This window comes from Vanessa cardui, chromosome 6 (genome assembly GCF_905220365.1).
Source record: "Vanessa cardui chromosome 6, ilVanCard2.1, whole genome shotgun sequence".
Classification (NCBI taxonomy): domain Eukaryota; kingdom Metazoa; phylum Arthropoda; class Insecta; order Lepidoptera; family Nymphalidae; genus Vanessa; species Vanessa cardui.
In genome coordinates, this window is record NC_061128.1 from 5607318 (window position 1) to 5624579 (window position 17262).

General features: G+C 33.5%; 1 protein-coding gene across 1 annotated transcript; it reads right to left on the reverse strand.

Annotated features, from left to right (window-relative positions):
- Positions 1 to 6583: 6583 nt before the first annotated feature.
- On the reverse strand, positions 6584 to 16022 carry LOC124530393 (serine/threonine-protein kinase stk11). Its single transcript, XM_047104551.1, has 6 exons — positions 15251 to 16022; positions 14957 to 15142; positions 14668 to 14804; positions 13366 to 13554; positions 12507 to 12667; positions 6584 to 8259 (listed from the first exon to the last, which is right to left on the reverse strand). Exons 1-6 carry the CDS (start codon positions 15794 to 15796, stop codon positions 8138 to 8140), a joined length of 1341 nt encoding a protein of 446 aa, XP_046960507.1. The 5' UTR covers positions 15797 to 16022; the 3' UTR covers positions 6584 to 8137.
- Positions 16023 to 17262: the final 1240 nt, after the last annotated feature.

Genomic DNA, 17262 nt, shown 5'->3' on the forward strand with positions numbered 1-17262 from the left:
TCGTATTCGAATATTTTATATAAAATTTAAGTAACATCTGGAAAATCGCTTCTATGACCTAAATAATTAATTCAAAAGGAAAACGATTTGTAAATATTATTAAATATGTACATATTTACTTTTACATAATTTAACAATAATAGTATATTTAATATCTAGTATTAATGAATACAAAACAAGAAGTGTAAACCACAAAATATGAATATTAACCTATTACAGATGATATGTAAACGATCACGAACAAGATATCAGTAAACAGATAATTAAATAAAAAAAAATAAAGAGCGATTAGGTTGAGAAAATACCTTGACCTTTAAATGCTGACAATGAGAAAATCATTTAATGGAGTTCGTTCGCAACCCTTCACTCGGTTCGAATATACCCAAGCGATGACACCATTCCGATGCGTACGCACCTCAGGCTATTTGCAGTTACTTCGAAAGTAGTATCTTGTTATTAATAAAAGCCATATTTATTTCTAAAAGGTATTGCAAATATCTGTAAATAATTTTATTATAAGTGAGTATATTTTTCGCCTAATATATATATTTTCAAACATTACCTACTGACGAACTTAAATAATATACCATATACACAAAGAATTTCAGACTTTTTACAGTTCGATCCTCTAAACTCCTAATCATAAAGTATTGCTTAATGGCAAAAATTATCATGAGTGTTCGATTAAAAGTTGGTCTGTAAGGCAGCGGCCTAAGATGACAATGTATAATTAACGCATGCATTTTCTTCATTTAGTTCTTCTAAAAAAAGTAAATTTTTGTTTATTTTTAGGAACTCTCACTTTAATACCAGGACATAGCAGGGAAGTAGTATGAGGCTTGTCCCTCGATTGCTCATTGTTATAAACGTTAATCTGCGAATATCGAGGCTATGGATTTGAATCCAACGTTTGGCAAAATAGTTATGAAATATTTGTTTCTCCAAAATTCTTCGACAGAGCTTTTCCTGTCCATTCCATCAGATCTTATAATGAGAATACACGTATATTTGTTCCTTTTTAATGGAACGATTGAACGAAATGGAACCATTATAGAAGCAGGTTACAATTTTTTTTTAATTATTAAAAAAATACTTTTTATTGTTTCTATATTTATTTATGCCGTTTCTCCTTGTAGTATCAATATTTTAGATAAATATAGGTAATATTGTAGTGATCCATTTGGTCTCATCAAAAACATATTAAATCACACAGGATGAGCGCTATACCATAGCGACATATTTGAAATAATCTCAAGCCAGCAACAGATTTGGTAACGACTACGTTTCCAAACGTAGAAAAATTCTTAAAATGTTGTGACTAATACATATTGCGAGAATTTATCTCCACGGGGTGGCATACTGATCTAATTGCTAAGACTTGATATAGCGGAAGGTGCTTTGTGGTACTAAAACTAAAGTACTAGCACTTCCGTGCATTGTGGCTGGGAATGGTGCCGCGGGACACTTGCAACACTGCGTCTCTTGTTACCTACTCCATTGAACACAAAGCAGCTATACTCGACTTCATTTAGAATCTGTACATAAATAGGATAAGAAAAAGAGTTCAATACATATTTCCCTTCTGTTTGACAATGGATTTTATTTGTTGTATTGGTCGAATATTACATCAAGTAAATTATTTAAATTCAATTGATCAAGAGCATAGAAGTAAGGTAAAATAATTTCTAGGATCCATAAACTAAAATCGTTAATTATGTGAAAAATTAATTTATTTTGTGCGAAATCGTCTAAAGGTTATTCTGCTTCTTAATCGCTTCAGCTAATCTGATCTAAATTGACTGCTCCGTTATTGTTTAAAACGAATTACAATACTAATATACTACACGATTACAATTTGCTAGTTGATGTGAATATAACATCCCAAATAGAAGTTCGGGGTCAAGGACGATATTATCTATTATCTAAAACCATATAATGAACAGATATGGTTCTGTGGGTATATATAACATGTGAATCTTAATCGATAGTCGAAATCTGCACTACTGAATTTGTTTATATGTGATTCGAATTTTGCGTGGCGTTTTAGAAAATCATCGTGAGAAAATCTGCATTAGTCCGATGAATACCATTCCAAGCGTGCATTCAACAGTCCGTATTGGATAAGCGAGGTTGAAACTCCAAACCTTAAAAATAAGAGGCCTCAGCCCGGCAATAACACTTTAACAAGCAGTTACTTCAGTTTGAACGAATTTAGATCAGTTTTCGTACGTTTTTTCATTTGACTCAATAGCAAGCAATACTAGAAAATGCCAGTTTCTTGTCTCAATGTAACCCATAATATTTTTAATAGGTAGCAACAACAACAACAGCCTGTAAATTCCCACTGCTGGGCTAAAGGCCTCCTTTCCCTTTGAGGAGAAGGTTTGGAACATATTCCACCACGCTGTTCCAATGCGGGTTGGTGGAATACACATGTGGTAGAATTTCTATGAAATTTGTCACATGCAGGTTTCCTCACGATGTTTTCCTTCACCGCTGAGCACGAGATGAATTATAAAGACAAATTAAGCACATGAAACAGCGGTGCTTGCCTGAGTTTGAACCTGCAATCATCGGTTAAGATGCGCGCGTTCTTACCACTGGGCCATCTCGACTCCTTTAATAGGTAAAAACTGACGCAAATAAAACCATGACTTGCAATGTTGTCGTTGAAATGGATGACGTAAATAAAAAACAAACATTAAATTCTTTAGATATTTTATTTACAATATATTAATATTCTCTGTATTTAATATGTTTAACGTTGCTCATAATCAGTTCAGGCACTGCACATACATCAGTTTAAGCATCACAAATAAAATTTAAGTAACATATAGGACCTCACTTTTTCCTTTAAACAAATCGAGAAGGTTACAATGTTTAATACGCCTTTGGCGATGTTATATTGTCTGCACAATAATCTCATTACAATGGCTTATTTAACTTATAATCTATCAACTATCGGCTACAATCGCACAATAAGAAAAAAACACATATTACTAAACGAACGGACAAAATTTGTTGAGAGTCATACATAGTTGATTTTTTTATTTATTTCTTTAGTCAAAATGCTAAAGTGAGACTTGAGTTACGTTGCCAAAACAGTGCAATATCAATTAAACAACCATTTTACTTAGAATATATTATTCTACTTAAACCAGGGCCGGATTTAAAGGACTATAGGAGATATAAAATGAAACACATCTTTTGCTTTCCTATAATTTCGGCCCTGGCAAAAACAAATATTGCCGACGACATGAAGCGTTACACGACACAGATATACTGGTCAGCACAATTTCGATCGTAATTATTAAATTGTTTTTGGGGCAGAGAAGATATAAAATCGAAAACGGTAGGTTGTAAGATACGTCACTACTGTTGACTGCAAACGGGTACTATTACTACATAAAGAATAACAAATAAATGTTACAACTTCTAATTACTATTAATGATTTAGAAAATTTTATAGATTTGTATTATTACAAAAATTTACAATTTATTTATCTACATCAAACCGTTTTAACATTCTAGTGTTTATAATATTTGTAGGAGTAAATTTATGGGTCGAAATTTTTCACGAAAATGTTATTATGAAAATATTACGTATTTTATAATATTAATTCTACTTATAAAACATTTTAAGAACAGTAGTGATTTCAACTAACTGGTTTATTCGTAACCAATCATACATACGACGGTTATAGAAATATATATTCCTAATACTATACTTAAATTTTACATAAAAAATAAAAATGAAATAAGAAATTCACCGCGAAAAAGTGAGGTCAGATCGAGAGCGTTATATATAATGCTGGAACAAAAACGAAAAGGGAACGCTCTTTATCGCCACGAGGTAATTTTTCATTTTAAACATCAACATTACACTGAGGAACTTTTAAATGTATGTCACCGTAAAATTTGAAACAACGTAAGATTGTAATCTATCTTGCGAGATTGATAACTGTCGAATGATAGCGAACAGTAACATACTGCTTACAATTTAAAGCGTTACAATTCGGTAGTTTATAATCTATCGAAGTCAATTTCAGTTAAATTATAAAAACTCTAACGTAACCTAACCGAAATATTATAAACTATCGAAATTCTATATGTTTTATTGTAAGTTGAATAAACGTTCGCAATCTTTCGACGGTTTGCAATTACGCGAGATAGATTATAATCTAACGGTATTTACAATATTACGGTGATATATGCATACATTCACATTACACATTTAATTTCCATTTAACAGATATTAACCTAACATGCATTTAAAAAAAAATCGACATCACTGAGGGCTGTTTGCCTTATTTTTGATTTAAAAAAAAATTACTGTTTCAAGACATTTAAGTACTTTATTGACTTCACTACTCCGATGGGGTAATGAGTAAAAGTTTGTTTCAATTGATTCTACGTTATAAATGTGTTACGTCATGCGTCTTTATGACATTTCGATTTCAAACTCAACTTTAGTAATCTATATTACTATTATGCATGTGTGTAACACTGTCTATGCGTATGTCTGTCTGTCACTCTTTCAGGACCAATCCGCTGAACCGAATTTGAAGAAAATTGGTATGAAGCAAACTTGAATTTGAAGAAAGGACATAGGCTACTATTTTACCTAACAGCTGATAACCAACTCTAAAACGCGAGGCTTCAAACATGGAATTTTTTTAATAAAAATATAATAAACAATGTTAGTCATTCAGTGTTCACATTTCATGAATTGTTATTTTATTGCAGTGATGATAATTGCAGTTTCCTTTTTTATCGTATAAAACATCGACATTAGCACGGAGCGTCACTATGACATCATATACATTTCCTAAGAACAGCGAGTGCAACAAAGTGCACATTTATTGCCCTGCGGCAGCGACTCCTCATTACAGCTACAAACCATATATAACACTACATAGTATAAAACAAAGTCGCTCACTGCTATGTGTCCATGTGTATACTTAGATCTTTAAAATTACACAACGGATTTTAATGCCGTTTTTTTAAAAGATAGTGTTACAAGAGGCAGGTTTATATGTATAATACATGTACAACATGTTAGAGAAACACTGACAGTTTTAGACGCGCGAAGCCGAAGCGTGTCGCTAGTAACTATACTTGAATATTTTATAAGAATCAAATCGGTTTCCGGATATTCTAAAGTCATCTCAAGTGACATCGGAGAATTTGTCTAAGGTAACCTATCATAGTTACCTTAAATTTTAATGTTTATTTGGTAATATCTTAATTGCTAAACGTAAATTTAAACCAATTCGTCTTAGGAATTACATTATATTCTCCGCTTATTAAGCGAAATATTCTTTCAGTTGTACCACAAAGAAGTTCTACCAAATAAGCAAGTTTAATATATGAAATCATATATTATACAATTCAAAATTATCCCCGGTGAAATAGTGGATCGAGAAACTAATGTACATCATAAAATTAAATGTAATAATAATTACCAGTAAATTGTTGCTAAATCATAAACCGTAAAACAGCCCTCGAGTGATATACTTACAAAACAATTAAAAGACTGCTACATTGATTTGGTGGTGTTGGATATCTGGAGAAAAATAATATATGCTTTTATTATATTCTTTTAAACAATATTATATTTTTATTGCCACCTTTTTTTACATTTGAGATCAAACGCGACAGCAAGATCAGGTATATATAAGCAAATATTTATTTGTAATGAAGATGCATTTCACTACGTACTAATAAATGTTTAGAAAAAAACCAATGGTGCCTTCATTGATATTACTGTTACATTTTATAATTAAAAAATAAAATTAATAAGTTTAATACAAAGGCAACATTATTTTGTTTAAAATTAATCAAAAGTAACACTTCGTGTAGCGCCATCTGTTGTCAAGTAGCTAAACATTTAAAAAAACATCCAACCAACCAGTGTATTGTATAGTGCGACAAAACTTAGATGTAGCATCGTCATATTCAACAAAACCGATTACTGCCGTTTTATACAACCAATAGAAATAGCTCCATATCGCGACATTCGACGATATGTGTCGCTATAGATTCTCGCGTCAGTTCAACCCGAGAAATCAAGTGCATGTAAATCGACATGTCAAATTGACGAATACATTATATCATATGATATTTCAAGTTATTTTTGTGTAAAGATCATATTAGCGTAAGAAATAAATATTGATAATTTGGGATAGAGTACTTATTCGGATGTGATCGGTTTTACGATTTTTGCCGATGCTACATCTAAGTTGTGTCGCCCTATACATCATGTAACTTTGCCTCTATTGTAGAGATATATAAATTTACATCCCAACGTGGCGCATTGGGCATCGTGTGAAACAGTTAAAATTCCTTACCAATCTATTACCAAAATTAAAGTATTGCACTGTACATTAATTTTAAAAGTCAGCATGGTGAGAAAAAAGGCATGTCCGAACAAACGATCGTCTGAGAGGCAGAGTAAGTGCGCGGTGCTTGTGTTTGTATTGTCGGCTCACTTAAAAACTGCAAAGTTACATGCCACGGTGTCGAATGTATACAAATATCATGACTGTAGTTAAATTTAATGTTACAATTACAAGAGTCCTTTGAAAAAATATTCTTTATCGTAATCGACGAATAAGCATTAAACCACGCAATATAATTTTGACAATTTGTGTATGTACAAAATTTACAAGTTTGTATTTCTGGAAGAGAAATTAGGATAGATTTTTCTATTAAGAATTTAATATGAGAAGATTTCCGGACATTTCCGTCGGTGGGAATTATAAATATGAAGAAAAATTGTTCTAAGGAAATAGTAGTAATGAAATGCAAGTCCAAGTAACGCTAGCTCTAAATGACACATACTCGTTATTTATACACATTTTAATATAAATTAATATTTTTTCCCTTCAATCATTTTTTTTTTCTATTTATTTTTAATCGAATTTTTAACAACATGCAATTTTATATTTCCACGTAATACTTAGCAATTTTTTTATTGCCACAACGGCTTTTTGTGCTAAATCTTGTAACTTTTGACTTTCTTTTTTTTTATTCCGTTCGAATTTTGAATATCAAATTTTGACATTAGTGCACTCTTTATGACAGCTCTTCGCGCCCATATTGTTTTAGGATACTTGCATGAACACATAGATTAATAATAGACACAGAAGTACCAAAAACATTCAATCTCATGTTTTATATCATTTCCTTACTTGTGCGTTTTTAATATATCATTATCTTTTTCTTATGGTAATACTGGCAAGGTTCTCAGTTTGAACACGCACTACAAGGCACAATGGTTATTTATAAAATAGCTCACAAGTAAGAATTTGACATGTAAATTATGTTTCAACTAGGAAGTCAAACTTCTTTTTTTATTTAATTATATTGGCTGTATAGTATAGAGTTTGTCTAGAAGTCGTGTGGCATAGCATGTAATGTTAAATTATTAATTAAAAAGTCCCTGAATTTAATAAGGACTAAATTGAAATCGAGTTATTCTTTATTTTTAAAGTTAAGTAAATTCGTTTTTTTATTTCTCTTTTTTTTTAAATTAATTGTAAAAAAAATACTTTTTTATTTTCTAACTAATAAACTTATTAATAATTTATTGGTAGTAAAAATAACCAATACCTATCCTACTATGTATTGACAGCACAAATAATGGGTATGTACCAGTAGAGCTAGCATACGAGATAAACTGATTAGAAAATCCTCCCGATTGCGTACAATTACAGAAAACATACAGAGACAACAGTGAGTCACACTTTCCACCGGCCTGGCGACGGGGACGAAAAAAATTAACAAAAACATTTTTAAGTAGCGATAAGTTACACGAGATACACGTCAAACGCCAACAGGCGATTTACGTGAAACTGACGAAAACATAGAAACAACTGAGGCCCTTTTAAATAAAACTAATTATAACGGGTCTACCCGTGACCACGAACACTGCAAAGTGCTCGAAACGTCGGGATGTTTAAAAATAATTAATATACGCGATTCATCCGTTATAATTAGTTTTATTTAAATGTGTAATAATCGCGAAAATTTAAGACAACATTAACAGAGGCCCTGTCACGTCTGCGGTAATCGCAAAGCGCTCGAGGGAACCGGACATCACAGGGGGCAGATCCGCCGGCGCTCAGTGCGGGCATCACGTGAGGCGGCACGACGGCAGGCGCCCGCACGACGAGTGCCAGCGACGCTTGCACTGCGTTGACTCCGCGTCCGACAGCTCCGCCGTCGACATCGTGCGCGACCCACCATCCCCAAGCTCTATAACACGAGTTTGTCACTGTAAACCCCTTAAGCACTAATCATACAAACATACGAGTCGAGATGGCCCAGTGGTTAGAACGCGTGCATCTTAACCGATGATTACGGGTTCAAACCCAGGCAAGCACCGCTGATTCATGTGCTTAATTTGTCTTTATAATTCATCTCGTGCTCAGCGGTGAAGGAAAACATCGTGAGGATACCTGCATGTGACAAATTTCATAGAAATTCTGCCACATGTGTATTCCACCAACCCGCATTGGAACAGCGTGGTGGAATATGTTCCACACCTTCTCCTCAAAGGGAGAGGAGGCCTTTAGCCCAGCAGTGGGAATTTACAGGCTGTTGTTGTTGTATACAATCATCATAGGAATGTCTTCGAGCAAAGATCTATACCGATGCTCGATTCACATCCGCGTAGCACACGAACCAGCATTAACGTTGAAATAAATTCTTCTGTGGTATACCTATAATGACGTTAACTGACATCTTTTCACTTTAGATGGCGCTGTTGATTCTTAATTAGTTTTAGAAATAATGTAACGGTCTTATCGTCAATAAGCTACATAGATATACATTTTTACAGCGTTTTTTGCTCATAACTCATAATCGAATTTAGATAGATATCGGCATTATAGATATACCACGAATTGTATCCCATATTTTACAAATAAGTACGTACGTATTCGAATTTAAAGAAAGGTACCGGCCCCGGACCAGCTCTCAAAGGCTCTTTTCAGTGTTAACTATTTAGTCGAATCTGTTTTTAACTTAAAATATCTTATTCCTTAGTAAAAAATATAAATAAATATTTTCACAATATAAGCATTGTTAAATTTTTCTAGACTTTGATTTTATCTCACCTCCTCGCGAATGGAGTCATAAGTCAAATACGTTGACGACGCGACTCAAAATAGAATACAATGGAATACTAACTTGAGTGGAAAAATGTAAATATTTCTTAACGCTGTTTCCATACCTACGTTAATACTTAACTAAAATGAAAATGCAAACTTTTATAAGTGGTTAGTTACGGGTAAAATGTTTTATTAGTCAATTGCTCTTAATGATCAAAGGTATTAGAAGTCAACAAGTTCCATGTTATGTATTAGCAAGAGATACAAGGATATGCGTCACAAACTAATTATAGTACGACACAACTTATATGTAGCATCGGCAAATTCAACAAAACCGATTACTGTCAATATACACAACCAATAGAAATAGTCTCCTATCGCGCCATTCGACGCTTTTCGTCTCTATAGATTCTCGCGTCAGTTCAACCGATCGAAAAAGCAAATGCATGTAAATCGACGTGTCAAATTGACGATTATATTAAGTCATATGATATTACAAGTAATAATAAAAAAAATAGATATTAATAGTTTGGGGTAGCGTACTTAATTCGGATGTGATCGGTTTTATAAATTTTGCCGACGCTACATCTAAGTTGTGTCGTACTATACGTTGCTGTGTTAGGAGCGATTGCGCACTTCAAACGATAAAAAAAAACATTAATAATCATATCTAACATACTACAAAAGGCTATTAAACATTTCCATGCTACGAACCTAACTCAATGAACAAATACGAGCGCGAACTTGACCCGCTTTCGGAAATTCGTCTGAATCTGTAACGTACTTAGAATGAATATGGATTTTAGTTCAAAAGGTCGTATGTATAATTATGTACTGCACAAATAGCACTTTAATTGACATGATTTTTTAATATACATATAATTAATTGGCGGAAGGACAAATTTGTGGTCAGAGTGTTGTGAGAAATATGAACCATACCCAAAATCGCTTAAGCGCCACCAAGCTCGAGAACTAAGATGTTATGTCCCTTGTGCCTGTAGTTAGAACCTTTAAACTAAAACAAAATAATGCTAACTGCTAAATGCTACTGTTTGGCGGCAGAATATCTGATGACGTCACAACTCAGATAAACAAGGCCCTTCCAGCATTTTCATTTGTTACTTCAATACATAAATATAAGAGTATTTAAAGTTGTATAATGAAATATAATATTATATACGATCTTTTGCACTGAGGATAGCGATATGCAATACAATCTCTTCCGGTCGGATGTGATCGCCGAGGTCAATGTCATTCGTATCGTGTTAGCTAATCGTTATGATTACGTCGATATTTACAAGGATTACTTTATTAACTTAAAATGTATATTCGAAACTGAGTATTTACATTAAAATGGAAGGTTGAGGATAATGTAATATACAAATAACAAAAGTACATAAACAGTGAATTATTCGTTTGAAGAATAATATTTACATTTGTGCAATCATTTATAATGATGAATGTGTTAAATCAAATTATTTGATATTTAAGCATCCTGTACGAAATCTATATTTAATATTACAAATGTAAAAGTGACTCTGTCTGTCTGTAGGTCTTTTACGACCAAACCGCTGAACAGAATTTGATGAAATTTGGTAGGAAGAAAAGTTTAACTCCAAGAAAAGACATAGGTTACTTTTTTGACAAAAACATGACCACCAACACCCATACGCGCGCGAAGTCGCGGGTGACTACTATATATCAGATTTTTTTTTATGGAATAGGTTGTCGGACGAGCATATGGGCCACCTGATGGTAAGTGGTCACCATCACCCATAGACAATGACGCTGTAAGAAATATTAACTATTCCTTACATCGTCAATGTGTCACCAACCTTGGGAACTAAGATGTTCTGTCCCTTGTGCCTGTAGTTACACTGGCTCACTCACCCTTCAAACCGGAACACAATAATACTGAGTACTGTTATTTGGTGGAAGAATAACTGATGAGTGGGTGGTACCTACCCAGACGGGCTAGCACAAAGCCCTACCACCAAGTACAGTCAGAGATATCTCTCATATCCATTATTTTAATATATTTTGTTACGCGTTCTCTTCACAACTGGTCCAATCGCTTATCAAGATCACGATCGTAATCAAGATCGGCCGTCCAAACGACGATTATCTTGATCGCAATGAGATTGATTCATAAGGTCGAAACGTTTAATCGTTTTGTACGTGGACATATTTCAAATACATACTTATAGAAGAGATTTCTCTCTGAGACGAGATATTTCAGTATCGATCATCAATACTAAGTATAACCTAGTACTAATAATAATTGGTATGTCTGAGATGGACCAGTAATAAGAACTCGTAATAGGGAAGATGCAATATATTTTTACTTATTTAAAGAACACCATATAGGATCGACCACAAGTATATTAAAAATCACAAAAAATGCGGTTTCAAAATGTCAATTTAAATTTTCGCGCGGAAACGGATCTCTATTTCGTATGACGTCACTCCTGTCTGTCACTGACCCATTGATCATGCTTGTCCTCACTGGCTTTCATACTTATGCATTTTTTCTTAACTTTTGAGATTCTTCTTTTGTAAAAATTTAAAACGGAATACTCGATACTCCGAAAAAATCCGTATTGACGTATGTTTTGTGCCAATGTGTTCACCTACTTCAACAAAGTTTTCAAATAAATGATTTTTGAGTGGACCTTCTGACACAAAACTGAGAAAAAATTGGTTTCAAGCTGAAAAGAGGAGTATGCTTATATATGCATATCTGGAGTATGCTTTGTCAAAGCTTCCATTTTTATCCAAAATACGCTGTTAATTTTCATTTAAATATTCACTTTTTTTACAACTATAATCTCAAATAAGTAGTCATAACAGGAGTGACGTCACTGAACGCTAATTAGTATTTTGAAATACGTTCCGTTTCAAGTTTCTTTAATTCGTAATTTTTGTGAGAAAACAACATTACATCAAATATAAACCTTGCAAAACGCTTCTTTTATACTTTTTAACATTTTAATAGCAAAATTTTTATAAATATTATATTTGCATGTTCTCTATTACCCAGGGCCGGATTTAGAGGTCTCAATGCTCTAGGCCAACAAAAGATCCCCTTCTTTATTGACCTAAAGCCCTATAGTAACAAAGGATTAGAATCTCCTGATTATTATTTAAAAAACTAATTGAAACAATTCAATTTCTATCATTGAGATTTGTCAACTATATCAGTAAATTTTGAAACAGTAACTAATAATATTAATATAATTCGACTATATCTAATTAAAATTGTTAAGTCTTCGGAATTTCTTATAGGGCCCTCTCCAGGGGAGGCCAGTGCAGGTGCCCCGGACGTCTACAACTAAATCCGGTCCTACATCAGGGGTGTATCTTAGTATAGTAGGGAGCAGCGGCGTTTACCGTGTCGCAGGTCGTGCTCGGTGAAGTAGTGGTGCGGTGTCGCGTAGTGGCGCTCTACGAGGTAGGGCACGACGGTGGAGCTGTGAAGCTCGTCGGAGCGCCGCGAACGCGCGCCCACCGTCGCCTCGCCCGCCGCCAGCGCCGGCCGCGCGCGTACCCAGCTGCACACACAGCTCTTACTACCCACACATCCCCCCCCCCCCCCACAGACACACAACACATACACACGCGTCCATGCCCACACACACACACACACACACACATACACACACAAACACGCGGCCACTAGTGACTACTGAACGCACATCTAAAATGTTACGTTGCTAGTGTCTGCCAGTAAAATGGAATCCGTGGCCTTGCCCGCCCAAACAAACAGCCACACAAAACTTGTCTATTTTTCTGTATCGACTTATAAATCGCCACATCACACCCACCCCCACACACACACATACACACACGCGTCCATGTATGATGTATGTATGACTACTCAACGCACATCTAAAATGTTACTAGTGTCTGCCAGCAAAATGGAATCCATGATCTTTCCCGCCCAAACAAACAACCACACAAAACTTGTCTTTTTCTCTGTATTGTTTAACAAATACCAATCAGGTAGGAAATTGGAAGCAACGGCTCCTAATCATTTCAAATAGAAGTACTGCCGGACTATGAGTGATAAAATTCTCAGTGGCCCATATGTGAGGGAGCATATATACTTTGTGATATCTCCTGACTCCTGTTTTCTTGGAAATTAACCACTATGCAAAAATATACAGTACGCTAACACAGTGGTATCAATCAATTAAATTTAAATTAATTTCCTAATTAATCGATTATTAATATTTAAATAATGACTTACTCATGCCTTTTAATTTCCTGTACAGTCGGTCTTTCATCAGGATTTCGCTTCAACATATGCATTAAAAGAGTTTCAAGTAAAGCCCCGACAGAAGATGGCGGAGGGGCTGGCTCCCCTCGACCTATTGCCTCTAATAACCGATAAACATTATCACCTTCAAAAGGATACCTCCCAGTTGTCATGTTGTATCTGTGAAATAAGAATTTTTTTAATAAAAAGTAGATATTAAATTTGTTTATTGAACTTGTTTAAGTGGTATTTAATAAAAAAAGTTTTTATATTTTTAAAATATCACAGCATAATTTATGCCTTACATTGTCTTTATGCTGCTAACTATAAAATTTATGTTATCTATGCTTATAAATGACTTAACTCACTCAACAAACTATGTAACAAGTTAAAGAATAAATATAAGTAATAGGTCATACAAAGCCTTATGACTTGTAAAATTACCATTTATACTGTTACTAAGTTATTCCTATATTATCAATAAATATCTTAGCAAACTCACATCCTACTACTTAAAATTCTATTTAGTGAATAATTTCTGAATATATTATATACTTTATTCTTGTTACAAAAGATACTATCAGTAAAAAGAGCACACATTAAAATTGTATGTATATTTAAATGTGTGTATTGAAATACAAAAGGAATTTTCCATTGTTAAACAGGAATTTAGGTCAGATTATTCTTAGGTGTATTGTTGACAATATACAATATACTTAAATCACTTATGAGTCATTCAATATCACACTCATTTGTAATAAAATTCATGATCACTAGAATATTTTAATGTAGTTAGTCGAGTTATAAATTATTTTGTAAAATGTTAATCACATTGTTTCAACTTTTTTATACTTAACGAAAAAAGTGGAGTTTGTACACAGTTGAATAACCCTTATAATATATAATTTGTTGAAACATGTTGGTTGACACATACTACTAACAGGATGTTGATGAAACAATGTTTAAGTCATGAAATTAATCATACCTTTCCCTCAGTATTAGTCAAACATATATAAAACTATACCAAGATCAACATTTTAGTATTGACGAGAATGCTGTACAATATTTCAAATAAGTATAGTAAGATCTAAATTTTGAATAAGCATAACACATAATAATATGAATTTAAATCTCAACACAAGTACAATCTTGAAAGTTTTGACATATTGTGGACACCAAATTCTAAATGATAACATGTATTTACACATGATCTATGCCAAAAAGTAAATATTGTCTGTGTGTCATTCAAACTTATTAATATTTTATTAAAATCTCCGCTTGAAATTAACTTACAATGTGACTCCGCTGCTCCATATATCAACTTTGACACCAGAAAACTGTTCAGCTCCATTGGCTATTTCAGGTGGTTGAAAAGCTGGAGAACCCTGTCCTGTGTAACATGTGTCTTCCGGAGAAAACATATCTAATGCCTGAAAGAGATAAGAAATTAGAAATTGAATGTTGTTACTATTGATTGTACTAAAAGTTCAATAAAAAAATAAGTACTTTATTAAATTATTATAATACAAAATTATTGAAATAGTACTGGAATTGATAAAAATAAAAATATAGTATGACTTACTTCAGCGACACCAAAGTCAGTTATTTTCAGTGTCTGGTCTAAGGTCAATAATAAATTTCCTGGTTTAATATCTTTGTGAACCACACCTTGGCCATGCAAATATTCTAAGCCGTCCAGCAGCTGAATAAAGTAATCATGCGCTTGGCGCTGAGGAAACTTCTTGCCAGGACTTGATTCAAGCATATCCTATAAAGTATTAATAAAGTTAACTGTTAATAAAGGTGCATAGATCATAACTTTAGTTTTTGTTTTATAAATATATGTACTTTAAATTTATATGAACCATTTGCTTACCTGAAGTACACCCACACAAAACTCCATTACTAAATACATTTTTTGCTTCTCATCATTGTACATAACATCGACTAGTTCTATCACATTTTTATGTCTAAGTATTCGCAGTAGTTGTATCTCCCTCTGCACATTTTGCTCTCCGTTTGGTATTCTTCTCAGTTTCCGTTTTTTTAATATTTTAACCGCCCTTCTACATAAAGTCTCAGAGTCCAACATCTCTTTAACTTTGCCATACGAACCTTCTCCTAACACGTCGCCCATCACGTACTTCCCTACCATTTTGCATTTTTTCTTCTTACTTCTGTATATTACATCTGCACTATCGACTCTATGAAAAAATAGGTTAGTCTGGTCTAAATTAAGATCTAAATCATCTATTTGATCGTCGTCGAGCCAAGTAACGGAGTGTCGTTCAGGACTGCCCTCCAATAAGAAATTATCTTCACTTTCTTGTGGTGCGATAATGTTTGATACTTCAAATTCCTCATTTTCAGCATCTGGAAGACTTTCACTACTACAGATTTTCCTACACATTCTTGGATCCATTATCTATCAAAACAACACATTTGGAAAAACTATTTGTAAATCTAAATAGACTACGAAGCCTCCTGCCGTCACAAATAACTTTATTTATAAAATTAATTTAGACATCTCTCAAAATATATTCCATCCGTACATGGTGGACAAAAGATTTTTTATAAAAATTAGCTTTGTATTTGCGATGATTGAAGGTAAATAAAATACGAATCCATGAAAATTGAAACATCGCATTGAAACCACAGATAATATTAATATCCAAATATCATGATTTCTTTTCTGTGGTCTGTTTTTTGTACACTTTATAAAATCGAACATCTACTATGAAGGTATTGAAATGGTATTAAAAATACTATCTAATATTTTTAGATTTTTTAGATGTAATTTTTCAAACAAACAACAATATTGATGTAACGGCACTTCAATTCCTTTACAATGGCAAGGATTGTGACATGTTTTGCACTTTGACACAACTTCACGCGCTAAAATGAGCGGGTAATTCAAACTTAGCATTTTGCGTGCTGTGAATCGGTATTGTAAATAAAAATATACTTTTTTTTTCCTTGTCGTATAATTCCATACAAAAAGTGTATCTTCACATGGTTATCTAATGTATCCAGTTTAAACAAGTGGGCCATGAAACAGTAAACATTTTAAAAAAATGTAAAAAAAAACCATTGACATATTTAAATAATTGTTTATTTAATAGAAAGAGTATTTACAGGAATTTACTTTTTAAAAACAATATCATCTAAATGACCACCGTTTAGTTTTTTACACTCTTCTAAGCGAGTACCAAAATTTTCGAATACTCGTCAGCAAAGAGACTGAGATCGCTGACATTTCTTCGGTGATTTTGTCCTGTTGACGTAGTGTTTTTGGTTTATTGATATAGACACGACTCTTTAAATAACCCCATAAAAAGAAGTCTGCTGGGGATAGATCTAGACTCCTGGGAGGCCACGGGATGTCGCCTTGTCTGGAAATCAATATTTCCAGAAAAAAAATTTTGACTACTGGCAGGGAATGATTGGACATGTGACAAGTGGCTCCATCTTGTTGAATCTATGTGTTTCGATTGTAGCCAGCAAATTTCAGTAGGTTCGGTGCCAAAAACTCTAGTAACATTTTCACATATTCAGCAGAATTAACAGTAACCTAATGTCCATTAGAAAGTCATGTTGTCTTCAAAGAAGTAGGGGCCAATGATTCCTTTTGCAGAAATTGCAGCCCATACAGCGATACCTTTGGCGAATGAAGTGGCCTCTCGTGTTTAGATTTAGAATTTTCATTACTCCAATACCTAAAAATCTGTTTGTTTACATGTTTGTTGAGGTGAAAATGTGCTTCGTCAGAAAACAAGACGTTGTTAAAATTACTGAATCAATTCAACATTGCTTCGACATAGGACATGTGCAAATTTAAATCATTCAGTTTTAGCTCCTGCGCCCTCGTGTGGATGTAATTTTAAATCT